This window comes from Nicotiana tabacum, chromosome 19 (genome assembly GCF_000715075.1).
Source record: "Nicotiana tabacum cultivar K326 chromosome 19, ASM71507v2, whole genome shotgun sequence".
NCBI classification, from domain to species: Eukaryota; Viridiplantae; Streptophyta; class Magnoliopsida; order Solanales; family Solanaceae; genus Nicotiana; species Nicotiana tabacum.
Window position 1 is genome coordinate 67,975,887 of NC_134098.1, and position 17,597 is coordinate 67,993,483.

Consider the following 17,597-nt stretch of genomic DNA (forward strand, 5'->3'; position numbering starts at 1 on the left):
TTTTAGCTAATTCAATATTAATTCACAGAGACATAAATTCTTTGAGATAACGTTTCTCAATGTAATTTTAGAATTTTCCTGTTTACTTTAATATGTTTAATTTCTGGTGGTCATTTATGATAAAAACAATATTGAGAACTGAATTATTTTAAGCAAAAACATCAATATACTTATATACATTCACATTATAATGTTGCAGCATTTCTCAAGTCTGAAACAATGCAAATCGCTGACTTGAGAAGTTCGTAGAATTTTGCTACCAATTAAATGATTTCACTATGTCACAAGATAATTTTAGTTTGCATCTTGAACAAGATCTACGTTTAAGTCCTTTAGAAGAGTAAAATTGATCGTGCCAAGTTTTTCTTCTGCTAACAATGTTTCTGTTAACAGGAAGAATTTGCTCTACATTGTCATGACCAAGGTACACTGAGGGGCATAGAAACTTCTTAGAAAATAATACACTAGCAAATTCCTTACAAACAAGAAATGGTTAACCTAATAGCAGGGAAGACACCGTGAATTAAGTACTGGTTTCACACTGTTCCATTGCCAATCATGCATCAGTACATATTTCCATTGCCTATCATGCATCTAGATATGTTTCCATTGCCTATCATGCATCAATGAATCTGATATTAAAGCTATCGGGGTGAATCTGCCACACATTTAAGGCTGCATATTCTTCCAAACATTCCTTTAGTTGAGCTTCAGTGTATCCCTGTTCCAAGATAATCATCATATCAGAGGTGAGAAAACCCATAGCAAAACATCATTGCCATGCCTAAAGAAGATTGTCACCAATTCAAAGCAAACAGATCAAAACAAAGTCAAAGGAAAAAACAAAGAATGAAGTGAGGTAGCCTCAAAAGTATTGATAAAGCTAGACATACATCCCAACTAATCTTTAGCTAATTGCCAGTACATGCAGTAACTGATCAGTTGAAAACTGATTCAGTTGGTTAAAAACATGTGCGGACCTGAGTAAAAGTAAAAGAAGCTACGTCAATCTCTTTGTTCACCATAAGAGGACTCACTGTGAATAATTCTGGGAATATACTGGTACTATAGCACTTGCCAGATTGAGCTATTTAATCTGATATGTTCTTTCCTTCTCTTTTGTATGGGGGAATGACGGTGGCTGGAGGGAAGTTCAGCAGCAATAAGATAAACTAGCATACTTTGAATTTGCACCAAGCAAAACTTTTGCAAATAGCAAAGAATGTTCTAACAAAGGCACCGTATTTATCATTCTGCATGCTTCCTTCCCAAAAGTATGAAAGTCAATGCAGTGGTACCACCACTTCATTGAGAAATCATAGCACAAACAATTTTTAAAAGCTTAACAGATCATGTTCTTTTCTCCGTTTTAATCACAATTATCCACCATTTTTTTTATTCAGCTATATCATCAGATATGTGCATGTGTGAAATGTAACATGTACATTAGATCCAAGTATATATCAAGCTACCAACAAGGGTAGTGCTTCCAGCCTGATCTGCATAAATTACCCACAAACTAACCTTTCTGGAAATCCAGTTCAGAGCCTGGGAGTAGCTTAGTTCCAGCCTGTTCATCCTAGCAGCCTCATCACGCAAAATTGAATAAATGTCAGATATTGCATCCAGACCAGATTTTTGCCTATCTTCTGAATACAAGGAGAACTTCGACATCTGCATTAGCCGAAGCGCCTCATCCACATCACTTTGAGCAACTTTTTCTGAGAAACGTAGTCTAGCTAGTGCCTATTTTAACAAAGTAAAATGTCATCAACAAAGTGTAAAAGGCAGCAATTAAAGAGGAGGTGATGTTATGAAATTCATTTGATTAATTCCTCATTATCATTGTCTATTTGACCTTATAATTATAAGGAGACCAAACTATATTTACAACTTATTATCACCACTTGAGTTTGTAGAACCTACGATCAGGACAGGTAGGTCCAGAATTGTCTTGGAAAGTAAAGCCTTATATTTTCAAGGACCCATATTGTCCTACTGATAGCTAGCCCCAATTTCTGCTTTTTAGCCTAGGGAGAACAAGAAAGCTTCATCCCTCTTTTTCTTCCACCTGGCACTTGCCAACTGTCACACTTGATTCAGTAAAAGTTCCCATTTTCAAGTGAGAGTTGAAGAAAGAAAAATAGTTCCAACTCTTACTATGATGCAATTAGATACTTTACTCTGGAAATTGATGCAGAAACTTACAGCTGATATCCTCAGGATGCTTAGCAGTGTTCTGACCGTTGTATAAGAGTGAGGAGTGTTGGATTTTGCTTCTTCTTGCCTAATACTAGAATATGCACCAGCAATATAATCCCCTAGCTCCTCTGGGCAAGAGGGAGACAACCTCCTAGCAGCTGAAATATAAGCCCTGAAAAAAAAAAGGATGTAGTCAATTCTAAGTCTCACTAATAACTAGTTAAGAGAGATTTTCTCAGAGGTTAAAACAGCAGAAAGGTATTCTTGTATTTACCGAAGCACAGATGGTTCAAGTGGAGTGAACCCGAGAGCAGGAGATTCTCTGTTCTGATGCACATAAACAATGTGTCTAGCCATTTCAAGATCGGCATCCATATCTGCTCGATCTAAGATTAGCCATAAAAGATCAAACCTTGATAGAAGAGCTGGAGGAAGATTAATATTTTCAGCTGGCGTCCTTCTCATATCATATCTTCCCCTAAAAATATTTTGAACAAGAATCGTGAGTGTTTTTAAAGTTTGTGAATTACCACAGCCAGCTGCCACCAAAAATAAATTGGATGACCATCTGTTCAAAATTTAGCATAGTTTTACATACAGGGAAGGTCACACTTCAAATTAGGGGAAAGTAAATGTTTACCAGGCAGGATTAGCAGCAGCAAGCACTGCAGTCCTTGCATTCAGAGATGTAGTGATCCCAGCCTTTGCAATGCTAACAGTCTGTTGCTCCATTACTTCGTGAATAGCTGTTCTATCAGACTCATCCATCTTGTCGAATTCATCAATAGCACATATACCCATATCTGCCAATACCTGAGAAGAAACATTGTCCCAGAACACTTAGGAAATAGATGATTTTGAGATCAACTATGTGAGGATACTGCATCACTGAAAGATACCTGATACAGTCCGAACTCCTAATGCACATTGCTCATACTATGATGTTGTACAAAACTAGATGCAGTGAGGAAAAAAAGTAATTTGTTCTCACCAGTGCTCCGCCTTCAAGAACCATCTCATTAGTTACTGGATCTTTCTGAACAGCAGCAGTTAGACCAACTCCACTACTTCCCTTACCAGTTGTGTAGACACCTCTTGGTGCAACATTGATTATGTGTTTGAGAAGCTGACTTTTTGCTACCCCAGGATCACCCATCAAACATATATGCAAATCTCCTCTGATCTGATTTTTTATCATAGAAGATTATCATATTTTCTTAATCTCAGGAGATAGTCAGAAGATGAATTTCAATTTAGGCAGGCTGGGGCAGTTACCTTCATACCATCCTTCAACTTCCGATGAGGAGCACCTACTAGAAGAAGAAGAAGAGCTTTCTTAATATCCTCATGCCCAAAAATTTCTGGAGCCAAGGAACAAGACAACTTGTTATATATATCCCCATCCTCAGCTAACCGTGCAATCTGCTCTTCCTCATCTCCTCTAAGTTCATAACTGCATTCAAAACATATTGATCATATCTTCCTTATTAAAAAAAATTTAGCAAGTATAAAAACTTTAATTTTCCATTTCAGTAGTGAACAAGTAAATGTATCTTTCTGAGAAAAGGGTTATGTGTAGCAAGTTAGTACCCTAACATTCTAAATAGGAAACCAGAAAAGAGATAAATTTGATCTGAAGTAGTCTGAATCTATTCCAAACATAATATATCAACAACATTTAAAGAGAAAAAGTAATAAAGAAACAGGCTAAATTACAAGAGATTTCAAATTTTGAATTTAAGCTGAATCTGGAATCAAAGTTTGACTCCTCAATGTGCCAAAAGCAGACTTTGATCCTTTCAAGAAAAATCTGATACAATTTGCATACAGTTAAGCTTTTCCAGTTGCTAGTACAAGACAGAATTCATCTCGAAAAGGACTACTAGCAGAACAAGAAGATGAAGAAGTTCAGTAGAAGAGGAGAAAAATAACAATAGCTTACTCTTCATATTTTTTCTTGAAGTGGGTAACAGACATCGCTTCCAAGTAAGTATCTGCAATTAAGCCAGCTCGCATAGCTCTAAATCCAGTGTAAGGCATAGGCAGAAAAATGCCTGACATTTCCACAACATCACCAGGAGATACCTGCAATTTTTAGAAAAGCGGCAGCATGTTACACTCAAGTTGGTAGTAAAAGCTTTAGAGAGCCCCTATAAGAAGATGCTCACAGTGAGCTTTAGGTTTGTAGTAATTATTTGATATCACAGATTAACTCAATCTAAAAAGCAGTTCACTGTTCTTATCATTTACTGCACCGAGACATACGTCTAGACAAGCTCCTTTCAAATACAACTTTAGAAGAAGAAAAAAACAGCAAAGATCACCAACCTTCCTTGTAAGTTCTCCTCTGAAATGCACAGTCATTGTTCTGGGAATGTGACCTTTGGGGACATGTTCAGCCAACTCTTGAATTTTGGCCTGATTCAATTTCAAGAATGTAAAACAACTGTGCTACCGGTTTGACATTGTGATCAAACATTAATGCAAAAAACAAACCTCTTGAAACTTCAAAAACTTTGATGCCCTAAGTTGAAGGATGAGGTTCCCTTTTGCTTTATTTACGTCACAGCGTTTGGATGGGCACTCAAACAGAGGCATGAATACTCTAGCAGTTACTTCCTGTTCATCAAGTGAATTAAGATAGGCGCATTAGATCTAAAACAATGTAGCTTTGACGTGTTAATTAACATTGTCGTGGCTCAATTTAAGGTTAGCATTGTGGCGCAGTTGCATTTAGCATGTCAAAATATTGAGAAACCAAGTAACAGACAAGCTTAAATAAAATTCATACCTGATAGATTTCAAAACCACATTCTTCACATGTATATACAGCCACCTGCATCAGCGGCTTGACATCTGAACAGCGTGTCACAATACCAGATGTCCTGACAAGCTGTCCAATATATGAAGCCTTGACTTCCCGAATTGTAAATGGCCGACCTTTTGGAGATGCTTTGACGTACACTTCACTGGATTCAACAAAGACAAACAGTTAGGTGTATACCTCATTCTGAATTTCCACCCACGAGCTGTCTTTAAGCTTAAGTTAAAGGACAAGCTGTTTTCGCCTGGGAACTTGACTGCCTAGTATACTAAAACAAATAATGATCATGCATATCATCATGTTGTTTCGAGATGAACTAAACAAGCCATCTAATTCATGGCATACAATTAACAAAACTTGTACTCTTAACAATGTTGAGAGAGAGAACAACAGATATTTATACATACAGAGAAAAGAGATAGCAAATTAATCCATAAAGTTAGATCCTTGAGGATAATTTTATGCTGCTTACTAGAATCGCTTGATCTCAGGGGGCATCTTTTGTTTTGGATCAGAACCATCTGTGTTCTCAGTTCCTTCCTCTGATCGCTGGGTCATCAAAATATCATGATCATCGTCTGGAATGGCCTCCGTTGGCTCTGGCATGAGCTCATCAATGGCACTTGCTAATATTTCAATATATCGTCGAGTGTTCTCAGCGATTCTACGAAGAAACTCTTCATCCAAATCCTTGTACTGAAAGAGAAGTGAGAAATGCACACTTTTAGAGCTACGTACTTCAAAAGAAAAGACAAAAAGTGTAAAGTCCAAAAATCTACAACAAAGATTATTACAGAGGTAGTGGAACTTACATCAGCCAAGTCTTCGAGCTCAATCTCAATAGCTTTGATTTTACGATTAGCAACATCTTGCTAAGTAAAAACAGAAATTGTAACAATTAGCAAGTGTTCCATTGAGGCAAAAAAGAAAAGCACATTTCTTGGATGAATATATTCACTAAAACAACGTATAGGAAGCGGAGTTTTTCAACTGAAAAACACCGATGGACTGAAAATGAAAGGAACTCACCAGAATGTTCAAGTATTTGGCTTCACCATTAGAATCAGCAAAGTTTGACAGAAAATCTTTCGCCAGATCTATAATTGAAAAATAATTAGTAACAGCAAAAGATAATTTGATCAGAATCTAAAGGCAGATCCAGAATTTGAAACCACTCGATGCAGTCTCTCTCACATACACACACACCTTTGTCGCGGTTGTAGTCAAAGTCCATGGTGTTTGGAGGGACGCAGAGAGAGAAGCGAGAGCAGTTGGACAAAATGAGGGTTTGAGGTTGAGGGTAGGGTTTTGGGGAAAATTGATAGACATAAAGGGATTTTGGCGGTAAAATTGTGGAGGTGTTTTGGCGGGAAAGACCGAGCTAGGTTATGCTCGTCTGCGCTACGGCCTATGGTGTACGTCCACACCAGACAAAATTAAAGAAGAGACCAGACGAAATGCTATTGGTGATTACTAATTAAGTTGACTCTTATGGAAAATCTATATATCCCAAGGGACATTTTCATCTTATAATTAACATTTAATCGATCTATAATGTAATTAATGTTCAAATGCGAAAAAGTGATAAATTGTTACAACATGCAACAATAACTACAAGTACTGTGTTACGTTATTTTAAATTTAATACTATGACATTTTCTTAACTTCTTTAGTACCTTCAAACAATTAAGAGCAAAAACCACATGTAACATGAAATTATTTTTAACTAGTTAATTGATCCGCGCTTCGCGCGGTAAGATAATTCATTTTTTAAAATTTACTTAATATGAAATAGATAAAGAATTTATAGCACAAAAAATTTTCAAAAAAAAAAAAGTTTAATCTTAGAAATAGAGCAAGAAAAATGCACAAATCTTCATACCTTATCCATAAAGGGGTTTCAAGAAAGTTGCTTGGTATTTTGGTAAAAAATATTAAAACATCGAATTAAAAGATGAAATATAAATAAACTCAACAATAACTGGCCAAAATATCATGAAAAAATTACAATATCGATAAATTATTCATGGAGACGAACACAATTGCCATGAATAAATTAAAATGCCAATGAAATATATTGTATGATCTAGCTCCAAAAACAAAGCAAACTATAATAAAACTACTAACAAGCAATCAAATTCTCATAGAGCATTTCTCCATCACAATATTTTATATATATCCCCAAAAGTAAGACAACTATCAAAGATAATGAAAACTTCAAAATTAGTAAATTAAAGCACTAAAATCAGTAATATAAATTTTAACTTCATAAAGAAAATTATTAACCTCAAAGGAAAAATGAATTGTTGAAGAAAATTCAAAAACTTTTTCCCTTTTAGTGATCCAGGTTTTTATTCACGCAAATCTGGCATAAGAATAAACTAAAATGGATAGCAAAGAGAGATGAAAATGACAAATCAATAACATATGGCTTGTCACCATGGCCGAAGAAGAAATTTGAAAGAAAGACTTGGTTAGTAAAGGATTTAAGAGGAAAATGAGCAAAAAAGAAAGATGGGTCAAGGGTAAAAAGAAGACTCAGTAAGATGATAACTTGTTTTATAACTGAAAATTTATGTATGGAATTTGAATAGAAAAATAAAATTAAATGGATTATGGAATTATAACTAAAATTTGTGCAAGAATTGCAAAAGAATTCAAGTTTAATCATAGCATAATATAATTGTAAATTGTAACCGAATTGTATGTCTTGAGTGTTGGAACGATCACATTGGAAAAAATAGATGTTTAAAGTAGATAAATGAGAGAGAAAAGTAAAAAAATAACAAAAAAAATAAATGTCTTTCCAAGCCTAAGAGGGGTGCCACGTAGGCATTCATAATCCCTCTTTTATATTAATATATAGAATACGGATGGACCATCATTTGATAACTTCAATATGATGAATTGTAAAAATAGAAACTAGAATGAATTAAAGCAAAGACTAATTTTATATTTTTATAAAGGTAACTCAAACTAGGGGTGGGCATAGTTTGGGCAAACCCGAAATCCAAATCGAAATTCGAATTTTTTGGATTTTTTGTTTGGATTTTCGGATTACATATTGAATTTTGGATTTAATTTTTAAATTTTTTTTATTTCGGATTGAATATTGAATTTGGTACTTCGAATTTTTGGATATCCGAAAATCCGAAATTCTTATACTTTATATTTAATCAATTATCCATATGTCAATAGTAATAAGTTCAATACCCTACCCCATTAGTTATTATCTCATATATTCGGTATTAATTACTAAGTTACTGTGTGAATACTTTTTATTTGGACATGGTTTTACTATTTCTACTTCTTATCGACTGTATTAATGCCTCTATTTTATTTTTTGATAATAATTTCGTTACTTGAATACTTCATTTGAATGATTGTGGTGACAATGAGGAACTTTTCAGGCAATTTAACATGAGTACCTCATTTGGATATTTATTTTTGTAAAAAGCAGAAATATCTCAATTTATAAGCTCAAAGCCGAAAATCCAAGTCCAAAATACATCATTTGCAAACATCGGAGGAGCTGCTAGTATGATAGTTCTACCCAAAAAATTAGAATTTGCTGCCTCCTTTGCCAGTGCGTCAACACTCTATTATGCTCCCTATAGTTGTGTCTCACCACCACCCTGTCCATCCTTTGCATCAATAACTTGCATTCACAAATCATAGGATCATAAGTTATATTGCGTGTGAGTAGCATTTTTATTACTTCAGTTGAATTTGTAGCTATGTCTAGAAGAACCCATCCAGTTTGTTATGCTATTTGGAAGCCCTTTAGTATTGCTTTTAGTTCTGTCGTGGTGTTGGTGATATGTGGTATATTTTCGATATACCCCAAAATCCAATCCACATTATGATTCCGGAATACCCCACCAATACCCCTAACGCCTGGGTTGCCCTTGCCAGCCCTATCCGTGTTGAGTTTATAGTGCTCCCTCAAGGGGGGCTCCCATTTAACACTAATATGGAATGGCTTCTTGATTACACCTTTATATGCCAACATATAGTACTCTGTTGATTTAGAGATGGTATTTTTTGCTGAGATGTTATCTTTCTTATTATTTAAAAGGTTGTGGTTTATTGCTAGCCAGATATGCGAGAAGCAAAAAAGGAAGGATGTTATCCTAAGGGATAATATTGTTAAAAGATAACTTATTTAACTTGTTCCATGTTGTTGGCCAAAGCTGTGCTGAGAAGATGGGATTCAATTGCTGACTTTCAGTAGTTCCCTTGATTAGTATTCCAAGCCAGAATTAGGTTGCATTGGGGCATTCAAAGAAGATGCGGTCATTGATTTCAGGCATTGTTGAGAAAAACAGTATTGAGGGTTGCAATTAACCCTAATTTTTTACAGGAAAGCTCTAGTGGGCAACCTATCGTAAGCAAGCAGCCAGATGAGGTTTTCTATTTCGTTAGGAACTTTTAACTTCCATATCCAATTGAAGTTACCTTCCTCCTCTTTCAACAAAATCTTTTTATTGTTGTTAAGGAAGGTATAGGCTGATTTGGTGGTGAAAGACCCGTTTGAAGTCAACCCACATATTAGCTTGTCTTTCTTGATCGAGTTAAGAGAGATGACGGTTGATTTGACCAAGTTAGTAATGTTCTCAATGATGTCTATGGAGATGGATGGGGTATTCCAATTTCCAGAATTATAGATATTGTCCACTTTGGTAGCTATGTCATTTGGGGTTAAAGGGCCCTCAATCATGTCCCTAATTGCTGGTTGGTTTGGGATCCATGCATCATTGATGAAGCTCACCATGTGTCCCCTTGTGGACAAACCATCTATTGGCCTTGTTGCATGTATCCCAACATTTGAGAATACATTGCCAGGTTGGAGATTGGGTTTCGTGGGTGTATGGTTCCAGTTACAGTGCTTAGAGATTAGTACTCTGGCCCATAAACTGGAGGTGTTATGGCAGATCCTCCAGACCAAACCAGCATTGGAGGCTTTATTTTTATACTCAGCTTTCTGCAAACCCAACCCACAATGAGACTTCTGCCTAGTGACTTTGTCTCAGCTAACCATGTAGATTTTTTTCTTATTTGGAGTGGTGCCCAGATAAAGTTTCTTTGAATTCTATCAATTTAGTTTGTAATCTTGGTGGGCAATTTGATGTATTGCATAACATGGCTTGGGATGTTGCCGAGAGAGGCTTTGTCAAGGATGATTCTTCCAGTCATATTTAGACAATTTGTTTTCCAACCAGCTAGTTTGGATTGCATATTGTCTAACATGAATAATAAGTCACTACTTGTGGGTCTCCTACATATCATATGGAATCCAAGGTACTTCCCAAATAATGTAGTAGCTTGGATTGAAAAGGTATTTGTGAGGTATTCCATTGTGTCAGGCTTTGTGTTAGAGGAGAAGAGAACCCTGGACTTGGTGAGGTTGATCTTTTGCCTGGAAGCCTCATTGAATGACTGCATAATAGAGTGGATTGTGGTGCACTTCCTAATATTTACTTTTGCAAACAGAGTAAGGTCATCAGCAAAGAAGAGATGGGAAATATTTGGGCCAGACCTACTGACACTGATATGGAGCCATTGTTTATCCTGGGAAACTTTATCAATTGACCCGGAGAGCCTCTCCATGCACATAATGAACATGTTATGGGAGATTGGGTCCCCTTGTGTGATACCCCCAGAAGGCTTGAATGTATCAATTTTGTCACCATTCACTAGGATGGAGATGTTTGATGAGCTAATACAGGATAAGATTAACTTAGTTAGCCAGGTGAGAAGTTGAAGTCATGCAGTGTGTCTCTAATGAAGGACCACTCCAGCCTGTCAAAAGCTTTCTCTAAGTTAATTTTGAGAATCATATGAGCTTGATTCCCTTTCATTTTCCTAAAATAGATAATGTATTCTTGGACAATTATGGAATTGTCAGAGGCCAATCTATTAGATAGGAAACTGGCATAGCTATGGCCAATTATAGCAGGGAAAAGTGGCTTGATCCCATTGACAATGATCTTAATGATGGTTTTGTAGATGGTGTTACAAAGCCCTATTAGTCTGAAGTTTTTGAGCATAGTGTCCTGGGGACACTTGGGATGAGACAAAGAAGAGTTTGGTTCATGGTCTCATCTATGGAGTGTGTGTCGGAACATAACTTGCAGAAGTCAACTACTAAATTCCCCACAATGCTCCCGTATCTTTGGTAAAAGAATGGGTAAAGTCCATCAGGGCCAGGTGCCTTGAAATGTTTAAAGGATAAGATGACTATTTTGATTTCTCTATCTCTAGGGGCCTATCCAAGATGTCTCTTTGACAGTCTGAGAGGATATGGGTCATGTCCAGATGACTGGTAGTGGAAATAGGTGCTTGGGTATGGGAGGAAGTGTAGAGGCCCCTGAAGAAGTGCATTATAAAGGCCTTAATGTCCCCTTGGTCATAGAGTCAGTTTCCACTATCCTCTTTAGGGGACAGGATCTTGTTCCTTCTTCTCCTATTGAGGGTGGAGGTGTGGAAAAATCTAGTGTTGGCATCACTTTCAGTTAGCCAATTGACCCTTGACTTGAGTTTACAGAAGTCTTCATCATTCTTGAGGATGAAGTCAAGTTCTCTGCTCGGATTACTTTCCAGATTCAGTAGGTAGTTGCTGAACTGGTAATTAGGTAATTTTTGGATCCCATCAATTCTGGCCAGGATCCATCTCTTTTTGTGAAAGATGTTAGCAGAGGTATATCTGTTCCACTGGATTACATGATTTTTGAAGGTGTTAGTTGATTGGATTAAGGGGAGCTATTGATGAATGCCTCATTGGTGATACTAGGGAAGGAGGGTCGGCCAATCCACGTTGATTCAGACCTGAAATGTATGTTCGAATTATTGAAAGAACCCCCCTTTAGCATTATTTGAATAGAGCAATGATCTGAGTGAGTCCTAGGAAGACGGTTAACACTAGCCTCAGGGTACTGAGAAATCCAACAGTCGTTAGCAAAGCACCTATCTATCCTTTTTAAGATTAGACTACTCCTATTTTTGTATTTTTTGTTAGTCCAGATGTATTTACTGCCTTTGTAACCTAAGTGAACTAGCATGCATTCATTGAGGCAAATCCAAAAAGAGGTTGCTACGGCTTGAGTTAGTGGGGTTACCCCCAAACTTATCCCTAGCTTTTAAGACTTCATTGAAGTCTCCACCTACAAAGTAGTTCCAATATTGCTTTTAGAAATAGTAACAAGACTTTCCCATAACAATTTCCTATCAGCTAATATGTTGCTAGCATAGATGGCTGAAAATAACCAAGGAGTATGGGATGGGAGTACCTTTACCGTGGCATGGATGCCATGAGGGGTAGTAGATACCTCATCAACAGTGATACAATCCTCTTTCCACATCATAATAATCCCACCAGACAACCCTAATGCGGAGACTGGATAAGCATATTAAAGTATAGCTCCTCAGTCGGTTTCTTATGGTCAGCCATCTTAGTTTCTAACAGAACCAGTAGAGCTGGCTTGTGAAGTTGCACCATGTCGAGGCAGTGTCTCCTAAACTCCACGTTGTTTCCACCCATAACACTTTATATGATGTAGTTCATTGAGGGTGGTTGGCGGTTGAGGGACTGGTTTTTGTGAGACTTATCCTTTCCCCGAGGAGACCTCACTGATTTCTTTTGGTTCCCTGCTCGTCATGCTTAGAACTGGGATCAGATTGAGGAGTAGTTTGGTCACACCCTGACTGTGGTGAGAGACCAAGCTCAGACCACAGTTGGTCAGGGATCTGGGACACATCAACACAAGAAACTCACTGCTATCCACATTAAACTCGATTGCTCTGACTGAGTCCAATAAGAGAGAGTCTGTGCGAAGAGGGTCGTAGGTTGTTCCCTCCATTTTCGGTGGGCTTTTCCTTTTCAGAAGTGTTAGGGCTTTGTTGATTTTCTTTGTAATGTTTCCCAGTGGCAGGGACTGGTTCTTCTCAACTGGATCAGAAGGTGATGGAGTTTGATAGGATTGGGGCTCGATAGTCACAAATACTAAAGACGCTGATGGGTCAACCATTCCCGGGTCTCGGAATAATGGGATTGATTGGAACGCTTGGGGGATGAGGGTGTTGATCAATGATGGATCCTGACTGGGTTGCATGTTGCCATTGCTTGTCATCACCTGCCACAGGCTTGGGCCAAAGGCTGCCAATGCCCTATTTAGGGCCTCCACCGTTACCCTCTCCAAATGTGCAGGGTTTTGGACAATTAGGGTTACTGGTTGATTTCCTATGGTGAAATTGTAGGCTGGGCCTTATCCTTGAAGTGACACTTCCAACCACGATGCCAGTGACTGGTTCGGTGACAATGGAAGATACGTCACAATAGTGGGTGACGGATGGGTTTTTTCCATTTTTTATTTTTTTTTGTTTTGTTTTACCTCCTCGGGTAAGGGTGAGGGTTATGTTAAGGAGTCGACTCGTAATAGCGTCGTTTGGTGTCAAATCTAGATCAGTTAAAATGTCATCGGTTATTGCATCTGGAGAGTTGGATTTGAAATTAATGTGGTATCTGTTGGAGTGGACGGAAGGTTTCATGTCACATGAGATTGAGAGGATTCTCAGGTGAGGCACTTGAGTGTTTATGGAGTATGGTGAGTTTTTCCCATTAGAGTACTCCGATAGGAGGGGTGTAGGGGGCACGTAGGTATTTGGGTAGAGGTAATTATTTGGGTTGGGTGGTTCCAATTGGGTATGGACCCCATTGGTTGATTGGGTAGTGGCGTGGTAGCCCAAGGCCTCATCGCTAGTTGGGTATAGGTCTAGGGTTGGGCTATTGATGAGGGCCTCATGGTAGGCATCATTAACAGGCCCAACTAATTTTTCGATATCAGCTTCATTGGGCCTCGATCCCGCTTTACGTTTGGCATTGTACTTGAACTGGGGCCTCGTGTGATGGGCTGTTGGGGAGTGGGGGATGATATTTTTTTTATTCACAGGTCCACTGACCTATTGTAATTCTTGGACTGCATATTACTGGCTTAGGATTATATTGAAAAGTTTTGGTTTCGAGAAACTTACCAGAGTTTGCATCGAATATTTTTACCTGGATCTTTTGTGTTTTTTGTGCATGATGCTGATCGCTTTCGTTTCCGTTGTTCCTTCCCTTCATAGGTTGTTAGCTTGGTTTCTTTAGATAGGGAAAGTGACTGTCTTCCATCCATCGTCCTCACCCTCTTTGGTGTGTATTCCCGGATTTTCAGGGGCTTCTTGTGACAGTGATGGTTGAAAATTTTTGAATTTGTAATTTTTTATTGTGTGGCCAATTCTTTCACACGTTGTACATAACGTACCTTCACATTCATAAATCACTGCTTGCTTGTGATCACTAATGACTACTGATGTTTTCACCGGGTTTTCAAGTGGTACTTGGATACAGATGCGTGCATACCTTCCTCTCAACGTGGATGGTGTGCATGAGTCGATTTTGAGTAGTTTACCAAGTTTTCTACCAACTTTTTCCAGTATTTCTTTGTCATAGAATTTTGTTGGTAGTTGGGATCAGCAAATCCATACGGTCATGAAGATAATGTAACATCTTATGGGACGAATTTTGGTTCCCATTTACGCATTGATAGGAAATTCCCAATGACGAACCATGGCCCTAGGTGTAGTGCCTTAGCTATTTTCCTCTAAAACAAATTTGACAATGAAGAAGTACCATCCTAAGTCAATCAAAATTAACTTTTCGGATGGTTTTCATAGGTCAATCAGTTTAGATCGAAGGTAACAGTGAAACATTCTATGAGCAAAGACCCTTATGATTACTGAGAAGGGCCATGGTTGGTATAGGCGTTTCTTATCTTCTTGTGAAAGGGCAATTGAGCCTTCAATACTTTTTTCTTTATCATCTTTGATCCTTGTAGTGTGTTGTTGTTTCATCCACATCCATTTGGTTATTTTTGTCTGCTGGTTCCGTTGGTATAATTGGCGATGTAGTAGTTATGTCCATGTAGGTATTCTTAGAGAGAAGGGAGAGTTTCTCTTTCTAAAGTGTGCACTTATATTTATGACAGGTATTTTATCGGCCGTATTAATGTTTCTATTGTATTGTTTTGATAATAATTTCATTACTTGAATACTCATTTGGGTGATGTGGTGAGAATGAGAAACTTTTCCAGCAATTTAACACGAGTACTTCATTTGGATACTCATTTTTGTAAAATGAAGAGACATCTCAACTTATAAGCTCAAAACCGAAAATCCAAAATATCCAAACCCATTAATCTGAAACAGAACTTAAAAAGTCCGATCCAATTCGAACTTATTTGGATTGGATTTGGATTGTCATTTCTTCAAGAGCAAAATTCATTTGTAGCCACTCGCTGCAAACTTATATCATTTGGTAGCCACAAAATTGCAGATACATTTAGTAGTCTAAAAGATATTAGAATGGTCAACCCAAATTCCACCAAACCCACCACATCTATCTTTTATTTTCTACCATCTATCATACATCCACACAAAAAAGCTCCACCATCGCCCTGCCACTATTGCACCGCCGCCGCTACCACCTCCACGCACTGCTGCCACCGCACTGCCCTACCCCACACCCCAAAAATGATAGATCATCAACAAGTAGACTCACGCACTCCTGAACCAGCCTCATCCACCCCAATTCCACCACCAAACCTAAAGAATTAAGGACTAAAAGAGGGTGGGGGTGGGGGAGTGAGAAGAAGAAAAAATAAAATGCAGTATAAACAGACAAATTGAACTTAAAGAAATAAGATCTAAAAGAGGAAAAGAAAGAAAGATTGAGTATTTGCGAGAGAAAAATTATACAGTTTATATATAGAAGATATATTAATTATTTACTTTATATACAATTATAAATTCTATGTGCACTGCATATATACACTATATACTTTATATACAAAATTATATGAATATTGAATTTGTATAAAAAAATGTATATGTATTATATAAGTGTAGATACACCTTTCATATAAATATGCATATATAATATATACACATTATATACAATATTCTTAACACTTAATGTAGTCACTGTAATCTTTCACGCCCAGTTTTGTATAATACGTGTATAATAAATGTATATGTATACTATTATATATTTTATATACTAAATTATATCAACATTGAATTTGTATAAAAAGTGTACATGTACTATATAAGTGTAGATACACCTTTCATATAAATGTGCATACATAATATATACACATTATATACAATATTCTCAACACTCGATGTAGCCATTTTAATCTGTCATGTCCAGTTTTGTATAATACGTGTATAATAAATGTATCATTAGTGTAAAATATATACATACTGATTATACAGCATATTATACCATTATTATACACTGATTACACAATGTATAAATAAAGGAGCACTGACAGTAATGGAGGATAGTGAACTTGGCCGGAAAAAAACTTTTCTCCGGTCGTTTATTTTCTCCATTTTTCATCTTCTTGCAAAATTCTTCCGAAAAAATATCATGCAATATTATATCTGAAAGTGGACAAAAAGCGAAGAAAGCGGCAACCACCGCTAGGCTTTTGCCGGAAATTACTCAAAGAAGGTAGATATTTTTGCATCTAAGTAAAGGAGGAGGAGATCTCAAAGAAAAAAAGAGAAGTTTTAAAAAGATATATGTTGATGTCGCTATAGGAGAAGAAAAGAAAAAAGAAAAAAAAGGAGGGAATGAAGAAGGGAAAAGATAAGAAGAGAGGGAAACATGGAAGTCATTGGTAGATTGAAGAAGATTGAAGAAGGGAGAAGATGAGAAGAGAGAGAGAGAGAAGGGAGTAGGAGACCGAAAAGGAAAGAAGTGCATTGGGAATAGTGGCTATAATTTGTCATTAAATCAGGCCTAATGGCTATTTCAGGTCTATGGGGGAAAATATGGGTTAAGAAAATTTTCAGGGACTATAGAGGGTCATTTTTTCTTTCTTCAATCCGAAAATCGAAAATCCAAACCGAAATTTTTATATGCAATCCGAGCAGCCCGAATGCCCACCCTAACTCAAACCAAGCCCGAATGCCCACCCTAACTCAAACCAATTTAATTAGTCCATTTGTCATACATTAAGTGTAATTTGATGGTTATCACTTTGACCAATTTCGTTGCAGTAGGGGCCAATTATTAAACGATAACAAAAGTATCACTCCACATCTTCCTCTTCATATAACATTATTATTTAGTTATTCAAACAATTTTTTTCATAATATATATTTAAATATCTTGTTATAACAAGTTGTGATTTATACTAATCCTTTTTTTTAATCTAGGTTCTAATTACGTATTTTTTTTTAAAACGAGTAATTGATGTCTGAATTAAGACAAAAAATTTGAAAGTCTTAACAGGGGAAGTATAGAATACGATTTAACTTCTTGCTGCAAAAAGACTAAAGATGTTAATAATAATTTGATGGTTAAATTTGGCAATGTTGATAGTGAAAGTCAACCTAGCCAGTTAAATTGGAATTTAGGGATTAAACAAAACAAATGACTCATTGATTAACTGATTAAATAAAATGAATTTACAAATTTCGAAATTCACTCTACGCCTACTTCCATTTGGAAAATTCTGCAACC

At 36.9% G+C, this 17,597-nt stretch overlaps 1 protein-coding gene across 1 annotated transcript; it reads right to left on the reverse strand.

Annotated features, from left to right (window-relative positions):
* Positions 1-319: 319 nt before the first annotated feature.
* LOC107774668 (DNA replication licensing factor MCM7-like) lies at positions 320-6,373 on the reverse strand. Its single transcript, XM_016594279.2, has 15 exons — positions 6,233-6,373; positions 6,056-6,123; positions 5,839-5,898; positions 5,499-5,722; positions 4,994-5,171; positions 4,699-4,821; positions 4,531-4,620; positions 4,145-4,287; positions 3,478-3,655; positions 3,194-3,385; positions 2,843-3,015; positions 2,477-2,680; positions 2,209-2,374; positions 1,525-1,746; positions 320-721 (listed from the first exon to the last, which is right to left on the reverse strand). Exons 1-15 carry the CDS (start codon positions 6,258-6,260, stop codon positions 617-619), a joined length of 2,154 nt encoding a protein of 717 aa, XP_016449765.2. The 5' UTR covers positions 6,261-6,373; the 3' UTR covers positions 320-616.
* Between the last annotated feature and the right edge of the window lie 11,224 nt (positions 6,374-17,597).